This window comes from Pelobates fuscus, chromosome 5 (assembly GCF_036172605.1).
Source record: "Pelobates fuscus isolate aPelFus1 chromosome 5, aPelFus1.pri, whole genome shotgun sequence".
NCBI classification, from domain to species: Eukaryota; Metazoa; Chordata; class Amphibia; order Anura; family Pelobatidae; genus Pelobates; species Pelobates fuscus.
Window position 1 is genome coordinate 155,338,770 of NC_086321.1, and position 26,130 is coordinate 155,364,899.

Here is a 26,130-nt window from a genome sequence, read left to right on the forward strand (position 1 = left end):
TGCGTGGCTTTTTTATTTCATAATTGCTGTGACCAAAGGCCATCATCACTGGATCAGGTAAGTTAAAAAAGGGGCTATTAACCCTTTGCATGGGGTCACCGCAGATGCACTATATATACACACACAAAACTGCATTCCCGACACCAGTGTTTCTTTAAGAGCATGCCTTTGTTAAAGTAGGCATAAACACTCCACTGTCGAGTAGATATACCCCCACTGAAAACATGCATGTATTTAATTATGCTTTTTATTCATTGGGGGCATATCTAAAAAAGTTGAACATCCAACGCCTAAAGCCTTTTCAAGCCCTCTCCAAACTCAGCCCAGACTTTCTTACAGCTGTTCAATTACAGATTTCCCAATGCAACTCAATGAGAAGTTTTCAAAGAAGGCACTCTAAGCAATTGCCTGCCTCTTGAATTTAGCTGCACCGAGCTGAACTACCATGAAGCAACCGTACAGCCGGTCTGATTAACAGCCATGGGTGTGTAACATTGTTCATTTATAAAAAGTGCCAATTTTTAATAAAATCTGTAAAACAAGGTGGACATAAGTTTCACACATACAGCACTTCCGTTTGCTTTAGGGGTCTGGAGTATCCCTTTAATGAATAATAATTAGCATGTCCCGCAAATAATGAAAGCAAGGCACATCAATAGGTAAAAAGTACAAGGCAAACTATAAATGAGTAGCTTGAAAGAAGTAAAAAAAAAAACACCAAACAGTTAGAATGTCATCTACAATTTATTTAGGGAGAAAAAGAAAAAGTCATACTGGACTTGGCCCTTTCCTGTCAAATCACATGGAACAGGAAATAAAGGTCCATTTAAAGAAAAACATGGGTTTCAGCAGCTTTTAAAAAAAAAAAAAATTTTGGTGCTCTGTAGCCCAACACGGTTTGCCTCCTTAAATCAGCTAAATGGCACTGCTCCACTCCAAGTCAGTCCAACTAAACGCTACAGTTCCAATTAGGGTTCTTCCCCTGAAAACATTAGCTTTGTTTAATAGTGTGTGTTGGCTCAACCCACACCAGACGACCCAAAAACAAAAAGAGGGAGGAAAAAAGTCAACCATAAATACTGCAGATAAAGTGATTGAAAGCAAAGTGTTAAGATACAATTAGAAGTTTGATTGGGTAGATGTGATAGAGGGCTGCTATGCTCATTTAGTGTGGACCATTGAGGTGCTGAACAGAAGTTTCTGCTGCTTCTTTTTCTTCTTCCCTCCTTTCTCAACTGCAACAAGAGATTCAGAATTAGCTTGCAATCAACTAGACTGCTCATCCCCTGTCCCAAAATAGCCATCTTACCTGAAGGTGAAGGAGTGGGCAATGCAGTATCCAGCTTTAGGAAAGCTGCCTCCATGGCCTGACTAAATGAGTTCTGAAAGCTAGGTACTGGGACTCTCTCAGAGCTGTCACTCTCCCCATCACTATCTGCAGGAGCTGGGTTTATCAGAGTATTTTCTGTGCAAAGTGAAAACTGGTTAGTATCCCGCACATACATTAATGTGCACATTATAGTAGAAACACTCAACTCACCTTTTTTTGGGACCACTTTGGGCCAAGACTCTGCTTTAGCTTTACCAACCATCAGCATCTATAAAACATAACAGAGGGTTGTAGGGGATGAAGTATGCAGTATGCAGAACATTGGCAGTTACATTCAGACAGTAAAGTCTTTATAAACAGCATTTCTCAAAGAGTTTAATTAGGATTCTCGCAATCCAAGATATTTTAAGCAGTAACTACAGCAACAGAGGCAATATAAAACCAGTTATGGTCAGAAATATTTTAATACACAAGAAAAGGGGACTAAACCCCTAAATAACTTCACTTAGGAAAATTTTCAAATTTGACAAAAGTTCTATTAACTTTAAAGTGACAAATACAGTTTGAGGAAATTCTTTATGGGTTAACTGCATGTCCATGCACTCTTATTTTAGAATAAATGCACATTTCATAGTTAATTGGCACTTTAAGATATCCCCCTCAGTAACAGCAGGGAGGGGTTTGTGCCTCACTCGCTTTAAACTGCTTTCTTCTAGAGAAGCATTGGTTTCAATTAAATTTACATCCACTGCAACATCCTGATCTGTACTTATAAATTTTAAAAATAAAATTGCAGTTCACTGAATTAATCTAACTGAAGCACAATGTGAAGTCCAGGCATTTTGCGCAATACATGTTAACTTTGGCTAAAATTAATTTGCTGAAGGCGTCAGCTGATACGCAACTTACAACCTAAAAAAGCTAAAGGAAGTAATCTATAGGTTTCTAGGCTAACCTGTGCAAAGGAAGGAGACTTGCAATCCTCCTCCAGGGTTAGCAGACGGTCAGCAGGAGACTCTGCACCTAGGCATGAAACAAGAGACAGGTTTCTTAGCTGCAGAAACAGAATTTAATTTCTCCTCTGTGTATGCTTACTCTACACAGATAGCAGGTGCAAAGGACGAGCTTACAACAATGATTGACAGGGAGATAATACAATGCACCCAATCACAGGATGTAGATTTCTAAGTTTTATTTTTCACATTTAAATACATATGTTATACAGGGAATAAGAAATTAAAAAGCTTGTAAAATTACATTCACCTTTAAAAAGGGTTATTCTAAGAGAAGTGTAATTAAGTCTTACTAAAAGGGATTAAAAAAAATAAACTGCAATATGTAAACACGGGTGCCATAACCAGACCTAAAACGTTAAATGAATTGTACACATACACAGTCCCTCACCTATCTGGGAGACTGGGCTGCTGCTTATAGGAGAAGGGGAGAATGAGCCATGTGTTTCTGCTATGGATATCTGGGTGCTTTCTCCTGGCACAGGGATCCCTGTTGTGGAACTGACTGCAGGAAACTGTTGCAGATTTTCTAATGCCATGTGAACCTCAGGATCTGTAAATACACAACAGCAGCAAAATTAAGAGTTCAGGTTACAAGAATGAAAACACAGAGCAGGACACAGACTGAAAAGACACACAAACACGGACGAAGCACACAGATAAGGAACAAGCAAACAGAATATAACTTATGTAAATGCTTCTCAATCTTATACTACAGATATAAGCAAATGTAACCCTAAAAGCGAATGTGTACCCTGCGATGGTACTCAAGCTTACTGAAATGCATTGAAACAATCCTTACCCACCCACCTCCCTCCTTTTCCTTCTGTACCCTCCTCCTCCCCCCTTACCTAATTTTATGCCAAACCAAACAAAGAATTAAATTAAAAAAAAAAAAAAAAGCTACAAGACTGAAAAAAATCATATGAAGCATAAAACAAGGCTATGGAAGAGCTTACACTTTCCCTGCTTCCTGTTCTCCTCAATCTCTATTCTTTTCTCCCTGCGTCTTTCATCACGTGCCTTCCGCTGACGCAGGCGTTTTCGCTTCTCCACTTCATCTAGATAATACAAAAAGTATGCAAGAATGGAGATTCCCACATGGGCCTTGAGAACATTACAATAAAGCAGGTTGAATGCAAAACATTTTAATACATAATATAAGATAATTTAAAGGACCACTATAGGCACCCAGACCACTTCAGCTCAATGAAGTGGTCTGAGTGCCAGGTCCCTCTAATTTTAACCCTGCAGTTGAAAACATACTTTCAGAGAAACTGAGGTGCTTCCGCGACTCACTGAAAATCACAGTGAGAAGACGCTGGACGTCCATAGGAAAGCATTGAGTAATGCTTTCCTATGGGCAGTTTCAATGCAAGCTCTTGCCGCACATGTGCATTCGGATCTGTTGTCGGCAGGGGGAGGACAGTTCACCGACGCTGGAGAAAGGTAAGTGGCTAAAGGGATTTTAACCCCTTCAGTCCAGCGGGAGGGGGGACCTAAGGACTACATAGTGCCAGGAAAAAGGAGTTTGTTTTCCTGGCACTATAGTGGTCCTTTAACCTTTGTTGAAGTAGTACAGGCTTTTTATAAAAAAGTTTAGGTAAAACCTGATGAAAATCACTTCAGTTTTTTTTTCCCCAACTAGAAAGATACTGCTGAAGGCAGCTGCAGACATTGTGGTATTTTCATGTCAGGTACTGACAAGCTCACATTTAAATAAATGAATTTATTTTGTGCCCATTAAAATAAATAAATAATGAATTGTAATGGTCATTAGCATCTGGGATGTAAACACCATGCTAATGCCATACGACTATAGCAAAGAGCACAAAATTTACTGACATTATTCAGCCACTTCCTTGGTGCTGCCAAATGGAGTATCATAAGGGAAGAGACTGCCTGGAAAAAAAAAGGAATGCTCAAACTAACCATTTTCTTTTTAAAGCATTGTACCATTTATGTACCTGGCAGATATCAGTCCTGGGGTGACCTTTAAACAAACATTTGTCCAGTACTCTTTTAGACTAGTTGTCCAACTGGAGGGATTGTGACGTGGTAATAGGCAATATAAACTAATAAAGCCTACAACTTTCCTGAACTCAGACTGCATTAGTGTTTTAGCAATATAAAAACTCAAACACATAGCCCAGCACTGCTGTAAAAAGACCCACTTTTTATGGCTTAAAATATATAGGCCTTGTCAATTGTTCCACATGTCCAGGTTTCTAGGCCATGACGTGCTGAAGTAACGTGTAGTGGTTTCATTGCCAACTCACCTGCAAAAAACATCAATGTTTCAGGAGAGACTGTTGGAGGTAAAAGTGCCATCTCACAGATGCTGAACTCACAGGTAAGAGGCAGGTGACACAGATAACGATGACGTCTGCGGACCTCCTGTCACACAAGATAAAACGTAACTGCCTATTTGAATACAGCGTGTTCTAGTGAGCAACAAGATAATACAAAAGACAAACAGGATTTACCTCAGTCATTGTAAAACCATCAATCTCTACAACAGCAGCGGTAATTTTCTCTGGGCAGCGCTCAAGACTGCCATATTCATGCACCAAGCATCGTACATTCACTGGATGGAGAAACACATGCTGTCCATCTTCAGCTAAAGTAAAACATAGTTGGAATTTAGCGCCTGCAGACACACACACACATCCTCTCTCTCTCCCCTCCCCCCCCACAGCTTTGTTGTATTTTGGTAATCACATACCTTGGTAAAAGTAATAATAATGTGAGTTTGTTTCATTGGTAGTGGTCTGCTGGTTGTAAGAAGTACACGTTCCATCTGCAGGTTGTACAAGATCACTTCCTTCCAGAGATGCTGCACCTTCCAAAGCCAGCATCTCTTCTGGTGTGACCTCCAGGGCAGGATCTTGTTCTTTACACAACGGTTCATCAATTTCCTCATCAAATGCAGAGCGATACTGCACAACCTGCTGTGAACATAGGCCAGGAAGCCTTGCTTCAGGCATCACATCCAATTTCAAAGCCTCCATAGGAATGGAGACTGCATCAGCATTTGATTTGCAAGTAGAGAGACTGATTTCACGATCCTATTAAAAAAAAAAAAAACACACTAAAAATTAAGACTGTATACATCAGTCCATTACTTTGCTATATCAACATTGTTAGCTATGCCAGTTAGTAGATATTCGTCACACATCCAAAAATGTTACAGTTTGCAGAATTCAAGGCATACAAAATGGTAAGATACACATCTTGGTCTTGAATTAAAAGTTTGCCTGGAGGGGCAGGGCCTGACTGCCATGCCAGACAAAAGCATCTAGTGGGAGCTCTGGCACTTAATTAACAAGTGCAGCTATTCCTGCAAACTGCACCTTCATCAACAACACTGGATACTCCCGTAGTGCTCCTGAACCGGTAAGGGTGTTATTGGAGCTTGTATTGATGCCGCTGGGTGTCCACGCTACCGAGGAACCTGAGCAGGCCCCCATTGGATTGGTGGGGGGGCTATCACAGTCTGCTCTCTCAAAAGCAGCAGACACAGCCTCCCAGCTGAACAAGCAACTGGCACTCACGCAAACAAGGTGGCAGGTGCCCTAACTATGTCCTGCACCACGCAAATTACATACTCTTTAAACTTTAAACTTGAATCTAGAAGAAGTTGTGGACTATAAAAGTCACCCTTAGGTGATAAATTTAATCTACATTTTGTGCTAGTGACATTAACAAAGTCCAAAAGGTCTTGCATTGCAAAGTTAAGATCATGGGCAGTAATCTAGTCAAATAAGTACGAAAAAGTGGTTGCATATTTTCTAGCAATGTGGTGGAATTTCAACCAAACAAACTAAGCCGGCAACAAAGTCAACCCCATTTCTCTGTACTCGACACTTCATAAGAAATGGAACAAAGCTCGCTGACCTTCAAATCTTGAATAGCTGCCTCTATAAAACAGGCCTCTGGTGTATCTTTTTCCGCATTGTGCTGCTCCAAGAGTGCCTCCTTTTCCTTACAAATTACTTGTTTACGTATCTGATCCTGGGAGGCCAGGAGAAGTTTTGAAAACTCAGAATGTTCCACATCTATAACAAAATAAAAATAAAATTTTATATATAAAATATGTAGATTTCATTGAGGCGGTAACAAAAGAGTCAAAAAAAAAAAAAAACAGGGATAGGGAGCTGTATTTACCTCTTAAAGACAGAGGCAAATTTACAAGTTCCGATCAATACAAAACCTATTGAGCTATAGGTCTGTTCAACCATAATGTACCTCTCATATTAAGTGCACCTACATTTATAGATAGTTTTGTTCAGGAGAAACAGGGCTTTCATTTCACAAATATGTGATGCCATTTAATATGAATAAAATAATAATAAAAAAAACTAAGAAATTGGTATTTTCCAAGTTCTGCATGGCATTGTAACTGAATGTTATACTGTCAAATTACTACAATGAAACATAAATTTGTATGTTGTGATGTTCAATGGATACAACAATGCCCCATGATTAGATTTCATTGTTTTTTGGAAAGTTACATAGCCAAGCAAGAGCTTGCCCAGTTATTACACAATTTGCCAAATTGGTTTGTTGAGCCTATGTTTTATTTGAGGCTGTATGGCGGCCAAGGAATGAAAGTTATCTCCCCATCAGATGATACCATTTGCAAAAGTAGACAACCCAGGGTATTCAAAATGGATGGGTGTGTCCAGTCTTTTTTTTTTTTTTTTTTTTTAAGCAGTCACGCCAATTTGAAGAGCATATGAAAAATGCTTTGAGATCCCTATCCCTTCCTCTTTGTACAAATGCATTGAGATACAGTGGTCTGAGTGACTATAGCATCCCTTTAAAAGTAAACCTACAACTAAGGAATATAAAATATAGTCATATCATATAGTCTTATTACTTTGGTGCATACACTATACTTTACATTTTAAAAGTATCTGATACCAGGCTTTTTCATGGAGAGCAAGTGTGTAAATGCAGGAGTGAATATTATGCGTTCCTTTCCCATGTCAAGTTAAATGCTGAAAGTTACCTTCTGTGTCCAAACCTTTTCAAAGTCACATTTACATGTATTAAATTAAGGGAAGAAAATATCAGTTTTAGAACAAGTAAATGATGTTATATTATCACCTCCAAGGTGAATGGGCTCATCAAGCTTAATCCACTTTGATTTAGGCATGGCCACAAGAACTCCCTTTTCTCTCCTCATGAGCTGCATCGTTATTATATCACCCACGGCATAAAGACGAGTTTCAGTGGCAACAACACTGCAATCAAGAGAGGGAACAATCTGTTATGTTTGATGGAATGTAATATCTACATTAGGTCATAGATAGGGAGGCATGTCAATCTTCTTGATCCACTTTCACTTGTTGGCCAACACAGATAAGTGGTATTAGTGGAGTATACGTATGTAATATAAAGAACAGGTTAAAGTCCACAATATGTGGGCGGAGCCAACAGGCATTCTGAGCCCACAAATTCTTGCAAACTGTCTTTGAAGCACTTATGGATGGATACCAGTACCCTCACTCATCAATGAGGAAAATATCAAAGTAAAACAAGCAGGTGGTGGGGTCTAGATCTCAGAAAAGATACTCCACAGCGATACTCCACAGGAAGGCCTCTCTCGTGCTGCATCTAGCATGGAGACTCCTCGATGAGGATTCCTCTTTCGTGGAGAAACCCACACTGAATACACTAGATATCACCAGTAAAAGCAGGCTACTTCACACTTCCTCAGATGAGGATTCAAACAAAGGGCAATATTAAAGCCCTTCTTGGAAATATACACTTGGTATCCCATGCAGATTTTTTCTAAGAGGAACTTCACACCCTCACAAGCAGAATCAAAGCTGAATAGGACACTTGAGAATTAAAGGCCCAACCGAGCTCTGGGCTCCACACAGTAGCACTTAACCCAGGTACAAATCAATTAGCTAGAAACCTTGCGGAAAAGACAACAGGAGCCCCACAGAAACCTCAAGATTGGGGGCATCCCAGGTCGATGGAGATAGCAGAAGCCCCCCCCAGTTTGTTGCGCCACATCTTCCACCACCTTTTCCCATCCAAGCATGCAAAAAAGCATCTTCCTGGAAGGCTATTACAGACACTGCAAACATCAAGCAGGGCTGTATGTGCCAAGAGAACAACAGAGACTGGACTGTCCTATTGTCTTTTCAGTGCTTGCAGCACATGGCATGTTCCCGGGCACTACACTATGCCCTACCCTATGAAGAAATGTGGGCCTATAACTACCTTTGCTTTATGATGGTTTTAGCAGTCTTCTTGTGGTTACCTTATGTACACTGTTGCACTTGTTTATGCTTTTGGGGCATTGCAGGCCTGTTTTGTATCTTTATGCAAAATAAAAAGCAACTTTAGTATTGTAAACTTGTCTGAACAGGGCCCTTTTCACCTACTGTTCTTGTATGACATGTCTTAAATTAGAACTTAAGGTTTGCCTATTGTACAGTGCGGCAGAACATGTTGGCGCTATATAAATAGCTTTTAAAAATGGGGGGGGGGGGGGAGCCAAACAAAACACATACTTCTGTGCTCTCTCTCTTTATTCTCAGATTACATGTCCAAAGATGATGCAATAAATCATTCTGTGTGTCTCTTCATGCCTGCCCCCCTCCTCCCCCTTCCCCTTGCAGACACTGCATTCCCTTAGGCTGAAAGCAGGACACCCAGATGAGCGTTTCCCTAATAACAGACATTTAGAGCAGACATCTTTTCTCTGTTCTGATCTGCATAGACTGTCAGGAAGGGAACTTTTTTCATCCGATTTTAGAGAAATCTTGACATGTTAACCACTGACTCACTAATCATTTAAGATGAAGTTATTTTTTTTCATAACAGGTATTTTTTAAGAGCTCACCTTTTGAGATCCTTTCTTATAATGGAACTGTAGCAAATTGGACAACGACTCCAGTCCTTCTCACTTAGAGACAAATAGTGCAAAATACAAGCCCAACAAAAGATATGTCCACATCTAGTGATCTTTGCTGCAATGGGAGGGTACAGGCAGATCGGGCAAGATGGTACCTCGTGGCTACAGATACGCTGCAAAAACAAACAAACATTTAGTGGGAATGAAACTCATTGTGCTACTGGATAAGGGAGTCAAGAAATGTGTTTCTTTACTGACCACTTGTTCCACAAGGTCCCAGCTAACAAGAGTATCAGGATCTGTAAAGTGGACGCTATAGTCGTGATCTTCAGACACCACAAATTGGCAGCTAGAAAACAATATGGGTTAGCAAGTACAGAAGAAATGTTCATGCTTTGCAGAATGTTTGAAAGATACAATGATATAGTGGGAAACAAGCTTAACATTACAAGGAGACCTATGTTTTTACAAACTTGGAAAGAGATATGGAAAGGTGTATATAGGTATAATACTACATGCAAAATAGAGCTGGAAAGGTGTGCAGTGGCAGTTTAAAGCTAGATCTGTACCACAATAACGAGGAGAGATCATTTACAGTATATGACTCACTTTGCTTGCAGAAAGAGCTCCTTGTTGAAGGGTTTGTGTCCCCACTTATTTCTCCGCCCCCAGTTTGCATGGCCATCACGATGGGTTCCTGGGTGGCCACGTGGTTCAAAAGTGAAGTTGAGAAGATGGTTTAGGCTTATCTTTTTGGGTCCGGAGTACTGGGCTGGGCTAAATTCTGCCCTTTGAGCTTCTGCTACCTGTAGAAGAGAATCAGCAATAATTCTTAAAAATCCCACTTAACAGATAACATGCTTTAAAAGAGACAAGGTTCATTTCCAGCTGCTAAACACCTATGTCATTATTACTGCATCTAAACCTACCATTCAAATTGTAGAAAGTCTTGGTGGTTCAGCATACTTTAGAATTTGTTGCAAAATAAATGTTAAAAATAGACATGTTGGGGGGCGGAGCCTGCAAGCCTGATGAGCAGATGCCATTTCCATGAGCTCCCACACATCAGATCGAATCTACCCAAATATCCATCCAACCATAACCCATCCGAACCCCTCACTAACATAACTGGGTCCCCAGAGTCAAACTGCATCGATAGATGTTTTTTTCTACACCCGAAGTACTCCAAGACGCGGCGAGAAACTGCGGCCTACAGCACACCCCTAAGCCTGGGTCTGGAAGCACTCCTCCGCGGCAGCACCATACTCCCCCCGCTGGGACCGGAGCCAATAACCCCCCTGCCACAACCGGAACACAATGGGGCAATGCTCCCAAAAACCTAATGCTGTGGCTGACAGCAGAGACATAGGGGACATGCTGAGACAGCCAGCACAGACTAAGCTGACTCCTGCTGCGGACCGGAATGAGGAAAACCGGGCGCAAGACGGACTGGGAGCTACAACACCCACCCAGGCAAGTCTCATGCACCCAATTGACAACCCAGATGGGACTGCTCCCACAACAAAGCAGGATTTAAAACTCCTGCTTAAGGACATCCAGCAAGTCTGGACAGCTGACCTTAGGGCACTGAGAACTGACATACAGGCCATAAATGACAGAGTGCAAACCTCTGAAAAGGACATATTAGATGCCAAAACTGACATCTCAGCCCTTAAAGAGACAGTACAACACTTGCAAAAAATCCGTGGCATCCCTGCTGCAGTGACCGCATAGGAACTCCCTCATTATGCACGCAGACTAATTGCATCCATACTGCCCCACACATCAGCCAAAAAGATGGTTGTGGACGGAGTGTTTCGTGTCACGGGCACACCTAAAACACCAACTGGAGTGGCACAAGACGTTATTCTCCGCTGCGTAACCTCACAAGATAGGAACCAGATCATGATGGCACTGAGGAATAAAACACCTCTGACCTTCGAAGGCTCCACGTTAACATTTTATCAAGACCTCACCAAAAATACCCTACTCTGGCGGAAATCACTGAACACAGTTACCTCTCAACTAAGATCTGCAGCCATACCCTACCGCTGGGGAACCCCAGGGACCCTTGTGGTAACCCGCAATGGAACCACTCACACACTTACGTCAATAGAGGGGGCTCCGCCCTTCCTCCAAGCACTGGGACTAACAGACAGTCATCAGGACCCACAGCAGACCACCCCCAGGAGCACATGGGACCCTGCCCGCATCACCACCTTCGTCCCGAGCGCCGGAGGCTCACAAGCAACTGATAACTGACAACTAATGGGGACTGGGCCAACACCCATGGACATGGCACCTGAACAAACACATATGGGCCAAAACTCAGCACGAGTCGTTATACCGGTTTTTATTTAAGTTGCAAATGTATATTTGTTTATTTCCTGATTTCTCTTTCTCTCGCTCTCTTTTACACACACTCCAGACCACCGCTCCATTAGAGCGCCATAACCCGCAGAGACGAGAATCTTGAGACACACCGACATATCATCTCCCCCCCCCCCCCCCCTGGTTAGGGGCAACACAACACATCACAAGGAGGGCACAAATCTCCCCCCAGACGTCCTGGCAGAGCACCAAACGACACCCAGCCACACACTCCAACATCTCAGCCACTGGGCAAACGACACCCCATACACCGGGGATTTCCTACAGAACACCACAAGCATACACAAGAGATGCCCCTGCAACCCTCCAAGCAGAACCTCAACTGACACTCCCTCACATCACAAGGGCACACCTGAGAGCCCATCTCCTAGAGACACCACACACTCAAAACTCCTCTCGGAAGCACTCACAAAAATCTATCCCTTGTTATCAAACGTACAAAAATGTTGACAGGCCTGTTGCATATCTTTCAATATTACTCTTGCTATGAAAAAAGAAAAAAAAAAAAGTGCAGCACACCATGACTATGCTAAACAAAACATTGTCAATCTCTCTGTAACGCCATGTAATATTACCGAAATGTATACTCAACTCTGCACTCAAAAATAAAGAATTATATATATAAAAAAAAAAATAGACATGTTGTGAAGTATACTGATAGCCAGTGACTTATGAGAGGTTCAGGTTTCCTGTACAGTTCACCCAAGGTTTGTGTGATGCATCTACTCATTGCATGCACAACTTGAACTAAGCAGTATCCTGACATGATTAAGAGGCAAGCTGTGGACTGTACCTGTGTCAGCAGCTGCTGATAGCATTGTTGAATATCTGGCAAATTGGTAAACAGAGTGGATACAGAAGGGATACTATATGTGCCAATAATACAGAGCTGTATTCCTGGCACTACAGTCCCTCTGCCTCCCCCGCGAATAAAGGGTTAAAAACCCTTAATTTACTTACCTTATCCCATTGCCAATGTCGCAGCTCTGTCTCCTCCTCTGTCCTACAAAGAGCGCGCATTAGACCACCCCATAGGAAACAGCTGAGAGACAACCGCTGGAGGCAGACCTTAGCGTTTCTCTGGACTGCAACATTTTACATTGTAGCACCAAGTTCAATAGGGACACTGCACCTAGACCACTTCAATCAGCTGAAGTGCTCTGGGTACCTATAGTGTCTCTTTAATGAGTGATTTTGGTTATAAACTAATCACCAATTGTAAAAGCATTCATGGCAAGAGAGACTCTCCTGGATAAGGAAGTGTCAACATGCAGAGCCAAGAAACAGTACAAGAATGGGATACTACAAGTTCCAGGAGTACATTGCTGTATTCCTGACACTATAATCCACTTTATTTCCAGTTCTCTATGAGTCTGCAGGCACGGGCCCCTTCCCACAGAGAAGAAAACATTGGATTGGCAGAGTTTGCCAAGGAGGCGGGAAGGTACAAACACTGCTTATCAGCATATGCTCATAAAAAGGAGTTCTGCATGGAGATGCTGAACGGCAGTGCTGTACAATGTAGCACTGCCCCAGGAAGCACCTCTAGTGGCCATCTGAGGAGTGGCCACTGGAGGTGTCGCTACTAGGCTGTAATGTAAACACTGCCTTTTCTATGAAAAACAGTGTTTACATTAAAATGCCTGCAGGGACTGACTATACTCACCAGAACAACTACATTAAGCTGTAGTTCTGGTGACTATAGTGTCCCTTTAAGAAATACTTTGAATGCAGTTTTTTTTCTTCTTGTGTTTTTATTTTAAATATTTAAGTACACCTTAAAGTTTTCCTCATTCACCGACAGACAGCCAAAGTTAGAAAGTGTTGCTTCATAGTAGTGTTGACAAACTGCCTCTGTTGAAAAATTGCTTTTGCCAATGCAGTTGATAATTGTACATTGCACTGGCACACGAACAATCTACATGCAACAGATTAGTGTGTCGGCTGAAGTTTGCAGGTGCAAGCGCGACAGTTTTATGCAGGTGCCAATTAGTATGACGCAACATAGCAACCCTCTGATACACAAGAAGGGGGGGATAATTATTGGGTCTATACATACACAACATTGGACTGTTCTTTCGTTCAGTGCATCGTGCAAAAACTACTCTAGTTTTATGCCAACCTTAACCACCACACCAGCTCTAAAGTGTCATGCTTTAGATAATGTAGCTTTTTTTTTTAATAGGTCGTTTAAATAAGCAAGTCAAATAAAATTAAAACCTGACCATTTAATAACTTTTGCCTTTTAAAGAAACAGTATGTTATTTTTTTACGTTATCACAAATTTTACTAAACGGAGAGCCCCTTTTAAATTAAAGTTATCATAAAACTTAACTCTGGAGTTGTTGAACAGTCTCACTGCACCCTCTCCTGGTAAAGTCATCAATCTTTATGACATTTTCCTATTAGATGCATGGTTGGCATAATACACCAATCCAATAGATCTCAAAGAGAAGCACTAAATCCACTGCTTCTCTATGCCAAGCATTTGTCACATATGGTGGCACTAAAAGTCCATAGAAAGCCAAAGAATATAAGGAGGAAGCGGCTCTAGTGGCTGTGTGAAAGACACTAGAAATTTTTCAGCCAAATCTAAACATTTGTCATTTTCAAGAAATGTATTGGGAAAAATATATGAACTAAAACCACAAAAAAAATTAAAAATAAATTAAGATGCATTGGTGTTGGTGCTTAGACTGTGCCTTTATCTTATTCCTATATTTAGTGGCATAGAAGGATTGTTGTGGGTACAGCACTCTCGAGTATTTTAAAAACACTAAACTTACTATGAGACTGTATTTAGAGCAAACTTTTATAGAGGATTTCAGTGCTCCAGCATGAGATTCAATGAAGTGCTAGACACTAACATTTGCCAAAATAATTTGATCTCAACTTGAGCTCATCCTTTTCACTGGTCGTCAACACCTCTTTCAAATACACCTTTGTACTTTCCTAGTTCTTAATCATTGTGCTTACATTGGATGTTACTTGGCAGGGTATGAAATCCTTAAGGAGAGATATCACTGTTTAGTAGCTATACTCCCAATACATAGCATTTTCATACATGTATTCATTGTGGGTATATCTTTGCTGAAAGCCCTCCCCACGCACACTGTATTGCATTCAGAAAGAGTGATTGTCTGATCGGAGATGGAGGTACGCAGGAAGGAGGCAGGTGTGCTCAATTAGCACCCCTGAGCTAATGGAAGTGGCAGGCATGCTCTAATAGAATCAGGAAGAACACAAATAGAAATTGGAACTTTTATAAAGTGCCTTTCTGATGCGATGATACTCAAGCAATTTCTGAAGTGCTGCATGGGTTTGGAGTAGCCCTTTACAAGCTAGCCAAGTCTCAAGCTCTACTACATATTTCATGTCCCCTAAACTGCGGTTTCCTAATCTATAAGCTATTTTAGACATTGTTTTCCCCTCCTCTATCAGTGCTTGCTTGAAAAAAAAAAAAAAAAAAAAAAAAAAGAAGCGGCAAGATTATTCCAATATTTTCTAACCTAGGTAGTTTTAGCCTTCCTGACATGGATGTGTGCTATAAAGTTACATTTAGCACATTACAGCATAGATGTATTCCTTTTCACCTAGACATCCAATGGCCGCAAAACACATGCATTTATATCTGTTGGTAATGTTCGGTGGATACTGGAAACTTCCTCCTGGAATTCTTGTTCCATGATAGCTTATGACATCCTAATGATATGGAAGGAAGTTTAGTTACACCTCTGGCAGAAAACGGGTAAAACTCCCCATCTGCAGTGTTTCATTGCAAAATGCTGCACCGAGTTGACTCCACACCCACTTCTGCGTGCATGATGATTTCAGCAATCCTTTAAAAGGGACACTATAGTCACCAGAACAACTACAACTTATTGCATTTGTTCTAGTGAGTAGAATCAATTCCTTCAGGCATTTTGCTGTAAACACCGTTTTTCAGAGAAAATGCAGTGTTTACATTACAGCCTAGTGATAACTTCACTGGCCACTCCTCAGATCCTTCCTGGGTCATGGCTGCCTAAAATGCATCCAAACATTCAGTATGTCCTCCCTCTGCATGCAGACACTGAACTTTCCTCATAGAGATTCATTGATTCAATTCATCTCTATGAGGAGATGCTGATTGGCCAGGGCTGTGTTTGGATCATGCTGGCTTTGCCCCTAATCTGCCTCTTTGTCAGTCTCGGCCAATCCTTTGGGGAAGCATTTTTTTTTAGGCAAACAGCATGCAGAGTTACAGCTTCAGGCTTTAATACAGTAAGATTTTGCTACATTTATGGAGGCATGAAGGGCCCAGGGGAACTACATGGTGGTTTTAACACTATAGGGTCAGGAATACATGTTTGTGTTCCTGACCCTATAGTGATCCTTTAAATGCCTCAAAAGCAGCACGTCTGATGAGGTGAAATGTTTTGTACCAGATAGCAGGAATTATCAGGTCTTTGGCACAAATGCCCCAAATACAACTCTGCCATTAAATAGATCTCAAATAGTAAAGAATGCAAACAACTGAGACGTAAAGGGATTTGCAAAATTGAATATTGAACATTGACTCCAACAATGAGTTCAATCCCTAAAACTGAACTGCTTACCTCTTCCCTCCTTCCATATGTATACTGTTTGGTGGCTCCTCTTTGAGGTGGAACCTTGTTAAAAGTCTTGCTTTTCTGTGGGCCGGAGCGGCGGGGCTGACTTGTGAAGCTTTCATTTTTGGGGTTTTCACGTTTTCGGCTGTAGCGCTGTTTCGAGCTACTGCCGTTTTTCCCATCTGCAATAGATAGTCCAATAAGTGAGGACGTAATATTTCACACACATCTACCCCCCAAAAGAGACTTTAGAGAAAACAAAAACAAAAAAACAAAACAAAAAAAACAACAAAAAAAACACACAGACTGCTACTAGGCAGAAAGCAAGTCTTCTGTACAGGAATACTACTCAATGCAAAAATTGTGACAATCTTAACATAGAAAATTTAAGTTGAATTGAAGGTGAATTTCTAATTTATGGTCAAAATAGCCACAATGGAAAAATTATCTAAGTCACCTATGTTTTCCAATTAGCTACTCTGGCCTAAAATTTTAAAAATTAACCTTCAATTCTCAAATTAATGAATAGCTCTGATAGTAAGTCAACATATATGCGCGTTAGTGAGGTTATCTGAGGATGCAGAGAAGGGTGGAGGTATTAGAAAGACCAAAATATTCTGCCTTAACCACATGGTGATAGCAGCTGATAACACGGCAGAATATGACATTGAATTGAACCTTTAACCCCTTAAGGACCGGCCTGTTTTGGCCATGTTGTACGTTAAGGACCAGAGCAGTTTTAACACTTTAGTTTGTGTTTAGCTGTAATTTTCAGGACAAGAAGGGCTTTCTTTACATACCATTATTTATATCATGTCATATTTTACTTAAACATTGGAAAAAAAAAAAAAAAAAACACAAACCTGTTTTTGCACTTTTACTTGAAAAATCTTATCTACAAAAGCTAATGAAAAAAAACGGCCTAAATCAATTCAAAATTTTGTCCTGAGTTTAAAAACACCCAGTGTTAACATGCAGTTTTTTTGCAAGTTATAGGGCTATAAGTACAAGTAGGAAATTGCAGTTTCAATATATATATATATTTTTAAAATGCATCAATAGTGACATTGTAACACTGTTATCTGTCATAAATCTCTGAATCACCCCTTACATGTACTTTTTTTTAATTAGACAAGCAACATAAACAATCTGACAAATTTCAATAAAAAAAAAAAAAAACAACAAGCCTTATATTTGACCCTGTAACTTTCAAAACCACTATAAAACCTCTAACATGTGGGGTACTGAACAGAACAGTAAAACATGTCACAGCATTAATATCATCAGTGAAAGTGCCATTTGTGTGTGAAAAATGTAAAAAAAAAAAACTGACGTTTTTACAGACAATATCATCGCTGTGATATGCTTTACGATTTTGAAACACTAATATTTGTGTTCAGCTAAGACTCCCGAGTAAGACAGTACACCCCATGTACAGGTTTTAGGGTGTCATAGAAAGTTACAGGGTTAAACAGTGCTAACAAATTATATTCTCTGGACTTTTGGCCTAGGTTGTCAGGCATGTCCCTCAAATTGCAATCAATACAATTAATTACATAAAAATATTACATAAATATGCATGTAGAATTTAAATATATATTATATGAGAGACATCTAATTTCATTCTAAGTGTATTTTGATCTAAATATATATCTAAATACAGTTCAAATAAAATTAAATATATATTTTTTTAATTTAAAAAATAATTTTTACATTTTTTAATTGTACTTATTTATGTTTTATGATACTATATATATATATATACACACACACACACACACACACACACACACACACACACACTTTTTTACACTGATTGCTTTTTTTTTTTTTTTACAGCAGCAGGGAGACTCGAGCGATCACGTGGCCACGGGGTCCTAATCTGCCGCGGGGAGACTGTCTGGGCAGACAAACAGTCCCCCCAGACAGGGAGAAACGCTGATCGCCGCCGGGGGAAAGGGCAAGTACCCCAATACCATTATGACTGTTTAGGACCGTCACCGGTCCTCTAGGGGATGTTTCCGATGGCAGTCCTGAACCGTCATCGGTCCTTAAGGGGTTAACCCTGTAGCACTAGTAATGTTTTGACAGTTAACGGATCCCACTGGTTTAAGCCAAAGTTCTAAATGTCTCATAAGTAGAGCCAAGGGTTTGGATGACTATGCAGCACAGGTAACCTACAGAATTAGGTTAAAGGTCAGTCAATGGATTTAATGCAGACCGTAAACAAGCCAAGGATGAGATAAACACAAACAAGAAGGTATGCAATTAGAACTCAGGGAGGCATTTACAATGGCTTCTCTCCAATGCAAACATTAAGCCAACTTTCAAATAATGCTATAAAAAGATTTAATGAACCATCACTTTCCAGGATTTTTTAACCCCTTAAGGACTGGGACTGTTTTGGCCATGTTGTACGTTAAGGACCAGGGCTGTTTTAACACTTGTTTTTAGCTGTAAATTTTCCTCTCATTTACTGTTCCCATACAAATGATATACCGTATATACCGTATATACTCGAGTATAAGACAAGTTTTTCAGCACATTTTTTGTGCTGAAAAACTCCCACTCGTCTTATACTCGAGTGAGTGTCTATATTATGGCAATTTTCATTGCCATAATACAGACTGGGGGGAGAGGGGGGCTGGCAGAGCTGTAACTTACCTTCACAGCAGCTCCTGTCAGCTCCCTTCTCTCTCCTCCGTCCGTGCAGCTCCCAGGTCAGCTCCCTCTGCAAGTCTCGCAAGAGCCGCGGGGTCAGAGCGTTGCCACGGGTTACCATGGCAACGCTCCGCGCGGCCGCGAGACTTGCAGAGGGAGCTGACCTGGGAGCTGCACGGACCGGAGGACAGAGAAGGGAGCTGACAGGAGCTGCTGTGAAGGTAAGTAATAGCTCTCTGCCAGCCCCCCTCCTACAGCCCATCCACTGGACCACCAGGGAGTGAGAGCCCCCCTCCCTGGCCAGCTAGCAAGCAGGGAGGGGGGACGAAAAAAAAAAATCAAAAAATTATAATAAAATAAAAAAAAATATTAAAAGAACAATAATTAAATAATAATAAAAAAATGCCCAACCCCCACCAATGCTCTGCATCACACACACACACACACTGCTCTCATACACACACACTGCTCTCATACACACACACTGCTCTCATACACACACACTGCTCTCATACACACACACTGCATTCATTATATACACACACTGTAAATAAATATTCAATTAATATAATTTTTTTAGGATCTAATTTTAGTTAGAAATTTACCAGTAGCTGCTGCATTTCCCACCCTAGTCTTATACTCGAGTCAATAAGTTTTCCCAGTTTTTTGGGTTAAAATTAGGGGCCTCGGCTTATATTCGGGTCGGCTTATACGGTATTGATAAATATTCAAAAGGATTCATTTTAGTTTCTTTCATGTTATGTTAGAGCCGCGGGGTCAGAGCGTTGCCACGGGTTACCGTGGCAACGCTCCGCGCGGCCGCGAGAGTTGCAGAGGAAACTGACCTGGGAGCTGCACGGACGGAGGAGAGAGAAGGGAGCTGACAGGAGCTGCTGTGAAGGTAAGTTACAGCTTCCTGACAGCCCCCCTCCTACAGCCCATCCACTGGACCACCAGGGAGTGAGAGCCCCCGTCCCTGGCCAGCTAACAGGCAGGGAGGGGGGACGAAAAAATAAAAATATTAATAAAACAACTAATAAGAAAAAAAAATATTAAAATAATAATAAAAAAAATAATACAATTAATAATAAAATACAAAAATAATTACCTAAAAAAAAAATATTAAGATAATAATTAAATAATAATTAATAAAATGCCCAACCCCCACCAATGCTCTGCACACACACACACACTGCATTCATACACACACTGCACTCATACACACTGCACACTGCATTCATCATTCATTATACACACTGCACTCATATACACACACTGCACTCATATACACACACACGGCACTCATACACACACACTGCACTCATACACACACACTGCACTCATACACACACACACGGCACTCATACACACACACTGCACTCATACACACACACTGCACTCATACACACACACACACACACTGCGCTCATACACACACACACTGCACTGCATTCATTATACACCCACTGCACTGCATTCATTATATACACACTGCACTCATACACTCATACACACTGCATACACACACTGCATTCATTATATACACACGCTGTAAATAAATATTCAGTTAATATAATTTTTTTAGGATCTAATTTTATTTAGAAATTTACCAGTAGCTGCTTCATTTCCCACCCTAGTCTTATACTCGAGTCAATACGTTTTCCCAATTTTTGGGGGTAAAATTAGGGGCCTCGGCTTATATTCGGGTCGGCTTATACTCGAGTATATACGGTACTTTTTTCAGGACAAGTGCTCTCTTTACATACCATTATTTGTATCATGTCATAATTTACTTCAAAAAATAATATGCCCTATTCTATGTGGCTCTAAACACTGCAGGTAATAGTAATAGTACGCCCTCACGGTTTTTGTTACTTACCCGGTCGCAGGTGATCGCGGTCAGGGGACTCACCTGGGATCCCAGGGAGTCACCCGTGGCGGATCCTGCCTCCTCCGGCCCCCCCGGCCATGTGAGAGTGAGGTCCTTGCGAGGACCTCACAATCACATGGCCGGGTTAGCTGGCTGCTGCATTGCCAGCAGGGGGACTGCCTGTAATGACAGTTAGTCCCCCTGCTGGCTGGAAATCAAATAAAATAAAGTTAATCAGTGTAAAAAATTAAAAATAATTATATATATATATATATATATATATATATATATATATATATATATATATATATATATATACACACATACATACACACACACACACAGTCTAGGTGTATTTTACTATTAATATATATATGAATATCAAATTACACGTAGACTGATACTGATTAAATATATAATTGTTTTGTATATAATATAAAAAATATGTAAATACTTTAAAAAAATATATAGATGTGTGTTATTCGTTCTAAATTTATTGTGATATTAATATATATATTTATATCAAAATACACGTAGAACGAAATAATATATCTATATACACACACATATATACATACACACATTAATTCTACATATATATTTATGTAATATTTTTACATAATTAGGCATTTTAATTAATTACAATTAGCGGGACCTGCCTGACAACCCATGCCGAAAGTATAGGGAATTTAATTTGGTAGCACTATATTTAACCCTTTAACTTTCTAGACACTATAAAACCTGTACATGGGGGGTACTGTTTTACTCGGGAGACTTCGTTGAACACAAATATTAGTGTTTCAAAACAGTAAAATGTATTACAACCATGATATTGCCAGTAGAAGTGATGTTTTTTGCATTTTTCACACACAAACAGCACTTACACTGACGATATTATTGCTGTGATACTTTTTACTGTTTGGAAACACAAATATTTGTGTTCAGCGAAGTCTTCCGAGTACAACAGTACCCCTCACGCACAGGTTTTATGGTGTTTTCAAAAGTTACAATGTCAAACATAAGGCTTGTGTTTCATTTTTTTCACATTATAATTTGCCAGATTGGTTACGTTGCCTACGTAGCCCAAGAATGAAAATTACCCCTATGATGGCATACCATTTGCAATAGTAGACAACCCAAGGTATTGCAAATGGGGTATGTCCAGTCTTTTTAGTAGCCACTTAGTCACAAACACTGGCCCAAATTGGCGTTTTTGCATTTTTCACACACAAACAAGTATTAACGCTAACTTTGGCCAGTGTTTGTGACCAAATGGCTACTTAAAAAGACTAGACATACCCAATTTGCAATACCTTGGGTTGTCTACTATTGCAAATGGTATGCCATCATGGGAGTAATACTCATTCCCAAGCTACCATACACTCTCAAAGGCAACATAACCAATCTGGCAAACTGAAAAAAATAAAAACAAATTAAAGGAAAATCAAGCCTTATATTTGACCATTTAACTTTCACAAACACCATAAATCCTGTACATGTGGGGTACTGTTATACTCGGGAGACTTTGCTGAACACAAATATGTCTTTCAAAATAGTAAAACTTATCACAATATCAGTGAAAGTGCCGTTTGTGTGTGAAAAATGCAAAAAAAGTCACTTACACTGACAAAATCATCGCTATGATACGTTTTACTGTTTTGAAAGACTAATATTTGTGTTCAGCGGAGTCTCCCAAGTAAAACAGTACCCCCATGTACAGGTTTTAGGGAGTCATTAAAAGTTACAGGGTTAAATTCACTGCAAGCAAATTAAAGGAGCACTATAGGGTCAGGAACACAAACATGTATTCCAGACCCTAGTGTTAAAACCACCATCTAGCCCCCTTGGCCTTCCTAAAGATAGTAAAATCTTACTTGTATTCAAGTCTGAAGCTGCTGCCTCTGACTGTGAACTTCCTCTGACATCATCAGAAGTGGTGGCCTAATCCAATCACAATGCCTCCCCGTAGGATTGGCTGTGACTGACAAGGAGGAAGATCCAGCACAATTCCAACACAGCCCTGGCCAATCAGCATCTCCTCAGAGATTAATGAACTCAATGAATCTCTACGAGGAAAGTTCAGTGTCTGCATGCAGAGGGAGGTGATACTGAATGTTTGGATGCATTTTAGGCCGCCATGACGCAGGAAGGATCTCTAACGGACATCTGAGGAGTGGCCAGTGAAGTTATCACTAGGCTGTAATGTAAACAATGCATTTTCTCGGAAAAGACAGGTTTACAGCAAAAAGCCTGAAGGTAATTATTCTACTCACCAAAACAAATTCAATAAGCTATATTTTTGGCGACTATAGTGTCCCTTTAAATTCTATGGACTTTCTGCCTTGGTTGTCAATCAAGTCCCTCAAATTGTAATCAATAAAAATTACTTAACTATGTTAAAATATTACATAACTATGCATGTAGAATTAAAAATATACATATTTATATATTTTAAGTTATTTTGAGATATATATTACCGTATTTATTCGAGTATAACGCGCACGCGTGTATAACGCGCACCCCTAATTTTCGATTAAAAATCGGTATAAAATTTTATACCGATTTTTAATCTAAAATTAGGGTGCTTGTTATACTCGAATAAATATTCGAGTGGGTGCTCGATAATACCGACCGCCGGGCTCATTACAAGCCCGGCGGTCCTGGGGGGGTGGGCAGCAAGCGTTTACTCACCTCCGTGCAGCTCCTCCAGCTTCCCAGTGTACATCTCGCGAGACCCGCGGCCAGCTCTGACGACGTCAGAGCGTCAGAGCTGGCCGCGGGTCTCGCGAGATTTACACTGGGAAGCTGGAGGAGCTGCACGGAGGTGAGTAAATGCTTGCTGCCCACCCCCCCAGGACCGCCGGGCTTGTAATGAGCCCGGCGGTCCTGGAAGGTATATTTATTCGAGTATAACGCGCACCCTTAATTTTAAATTAAAAATCGGTTAAAAAAAATGCGCGTTATACTCGAATAAATACGGTAGTTAGAATAAAGTTACACATAAAACTTTATTTTTACATTTATATTTTATAATATAGTTATATATATATATACACACACATACATACATACATACATATACACTCACACACACACACACACATTTTACTAACATTTTTATTTATATTTTCCAGCAGCAGGGAGACTTTCTGACAGCAGAGGCAGTCCCAATGCAGGTAGATACTTGGACACCTATTGCAGCCATGTGACTGCTCTGTTAGAGCGATCACATGGCCGCGGGGACCTAATTTGCAGAGGGGATACTGTCTGGGCTGTCAGGCCCCCCCAGACCAGAGGCAACACCGATCAGGCGAGTAATTGACAGTTCAGGACCATCATCAGTCGTCAAGGGGAAGTTTCTGATGACTTGAACCATCATCGTTCGTTCAAGGACCACTCTAGGCACCCAGACCACTTCAGCTTAATGAAGTGGTCTGGGTGCCAGGTCCTTCTAGGGTTAACCCATTTTTTCATAAACATAGCAGTTTCAGAGAAACTGCTATGTTTGTGAATGGGTTAAGCCTTCCCCCTAATCCTCTAGTGGCTGTCTCACTGACAGCCGCTAGAGGCGCTTGCGTGATTCTCACTGTGAAAATCACAGTGAGAGCACGCAAGCGTCCATATGTGACCGGCTGAATGCGCGCGCAGCTCTTGCCGCGCGTGCGCATTCAGCCGACGGGGAGGAGAAGAGGAGGATCGGAGGAGGAGAGCTCTCCGCCCACCGCTGGAAAAAGGTAAGTTTTTACCCTTTCCCCTTTCCAGAGCCGGGCGGGAGGGGGTCCCTGAGGGTGGGGGCACCCTCAGGGCACTCTAGTGCCAGGAAAAAGAGTATGGTTTCCTGGCACTAGAGTGGTCCTTTAAGGAGTTAAAGTTATGTTTACTTCTCTTTTATAAATAAATTTGGTGTGAAAAATAGAATTAAATGCAGAAATGTACAGCAGTGTTTTACAACTGAATGCCTCTATCATATCTTCCCATCAGTTAAAAGCTGTATTTTTGCACATGGCACTCAACATTCTTTTCTCTATGCTTCTATTCCCACTCATTTGCCATGTTTACTGTAGCTAAACTGGATTGTTTAGCTAAATCCGCGATAATCTTAAAGGGACACTAGTCACCAGAACCACAACAGCTTAAAGGCGTCTCCAACCACTAGGGGCAGTTAAGTGATTTAAAGTGGTTATAGTGAAATGAGCCTGGATGCTGCAGCGTCAGCTTGAAAAACAATGCACGCCAGAGATATTGCCAATTATGTGTTATGACAAGTTGCATCCCCAGCTCACGTGACATTGGCAGCCCAGAACTCTGCTCCAGACCAACCAGATGGCCTGCAATGATAAGCTAGCTCTCCCCTCCCACCATGCAGCATTGGGTTTCGCTCTGAGCCAGCGATATGGTCCAATCACAGGATTCTATATGGGTAGCATGTGATTGGGAGTTTTGGATTCATAACACTATAGTGTTCCTTTAATATCCATTTTAAGAGTTTCACGCTCTACTTGCTGAGCATCACTGGATTATTAACCCTCAGCAGATGTAGGTCCAAGTTAATGTTATTACATGGAGCATGGTACACCTAACAAGAGGCTGATATGAAAATGGGTGTGAGGGAGAGTACCCATAATACAGGAGGAGGAAAACCCCTTTATTGTAACCTGTATCATCACTTGCAGTAACACAACGCATGTCATAGCTGCTCTATAAAGCCATGGGGCCCAGTGTGGGCTCACAGTAGACCAGCTCTGGGCCTTACCAGCACCCACAGACACAGAGAGACACACACAGACGGTCAGTCCCAGCACTACAGACCGGCCATAACAGCAGCAATCAGTCCATACACACAGGGGCCAGGTGTGGACAGCTCGGGGCTCTGTATAGCAGTGGCCCAGCACACACACAGCCCTCACCGATTTTGGGCTTAGACTCCCCGGCAGGTCCAGCGGAGCCCGAGCGGTTCTGGTTCTTGTTGTTGGATCCGGGCTCCATGTCTGCCGCAGAGCCGGGGCAGCTCAGGGGCATAGGCCGGGGGGAGCAGGGGGGCAGCACGGCTCGGGGGGCAGCTGGAAGCCAAGAGCATGGCGTTCAGGAGCGGCGGACAGCGGAGAGCGGGACTCATGGCGACATCTTCCGAGAGAGAGACCGACACAGGAAGAAATCACCGGGCGGGGGGCCTGGAAACAGAGAAATCGGGGGGCAGGCGGGGGGCCTGTGAGGAGCTGGGCGGCTCCGGGAGCAGGAGGGCCCTCGGTGGGTCACGGCCCGGGGTCTGGGGCCCAGGCGGGTGTCGGGGGCTGGGTGTTTCCGCTCCCGGGAGCGGGGCTGATATTCCGAGCCGCGTTCGTAATGGCGACTGCTCGCCTGACGGTGCCAGGTCCCCGGATGAGGTGGTTATATAG

At 41.5% G+C, this 26,130-nt stretch overlaps 1 protein-coding gene across 1 annotated transcript; it reads right to left on the reverse strand.

Annotated features, from left to right (window-relative positions):
- Positions 1 to 725: 725 nt before the first annotated feature.
- Positions 726 to 26,123, reverse strand: RNF10 (ring finger protein 10). The gene is made up of 16 exons (XM_063454588.1): positions 25,642 to 26,123; positions 16,210 to 16,385; positions 9,830 to 10,026; positions 9,479 to 9,569; positions 9,209 to 9,393; positions 7,456 to 7,592; positions 6,241 to 6,401; positions 5,069 to 5,411; positions 4,830 to 4,963; positions 4,623 to 4,740; positions 3,303 to 3,404; positions 2,735 to 2,896; positions 2,286 to 2,353; positions 1,541 to 1,598; positions 1,310 to 1,465; positions 726 to 1,235 (listed from the first exon to the last, which is right to left on the reverse strand). Exons 1-16 carry the CDS (start codon positions 25,751 to 25,753, stop codon positions 1,162 to 1,164), a joined length of 2,274 nt encoding a protein of 757 aa, XP_063310658.1. The 5' UTR covers positions 25,754 to 26,123; the 3' UTR covers positions 726 to 1,161.
- Positions 26,124 to 26,130: the final 7 nt, after the last annotated feature.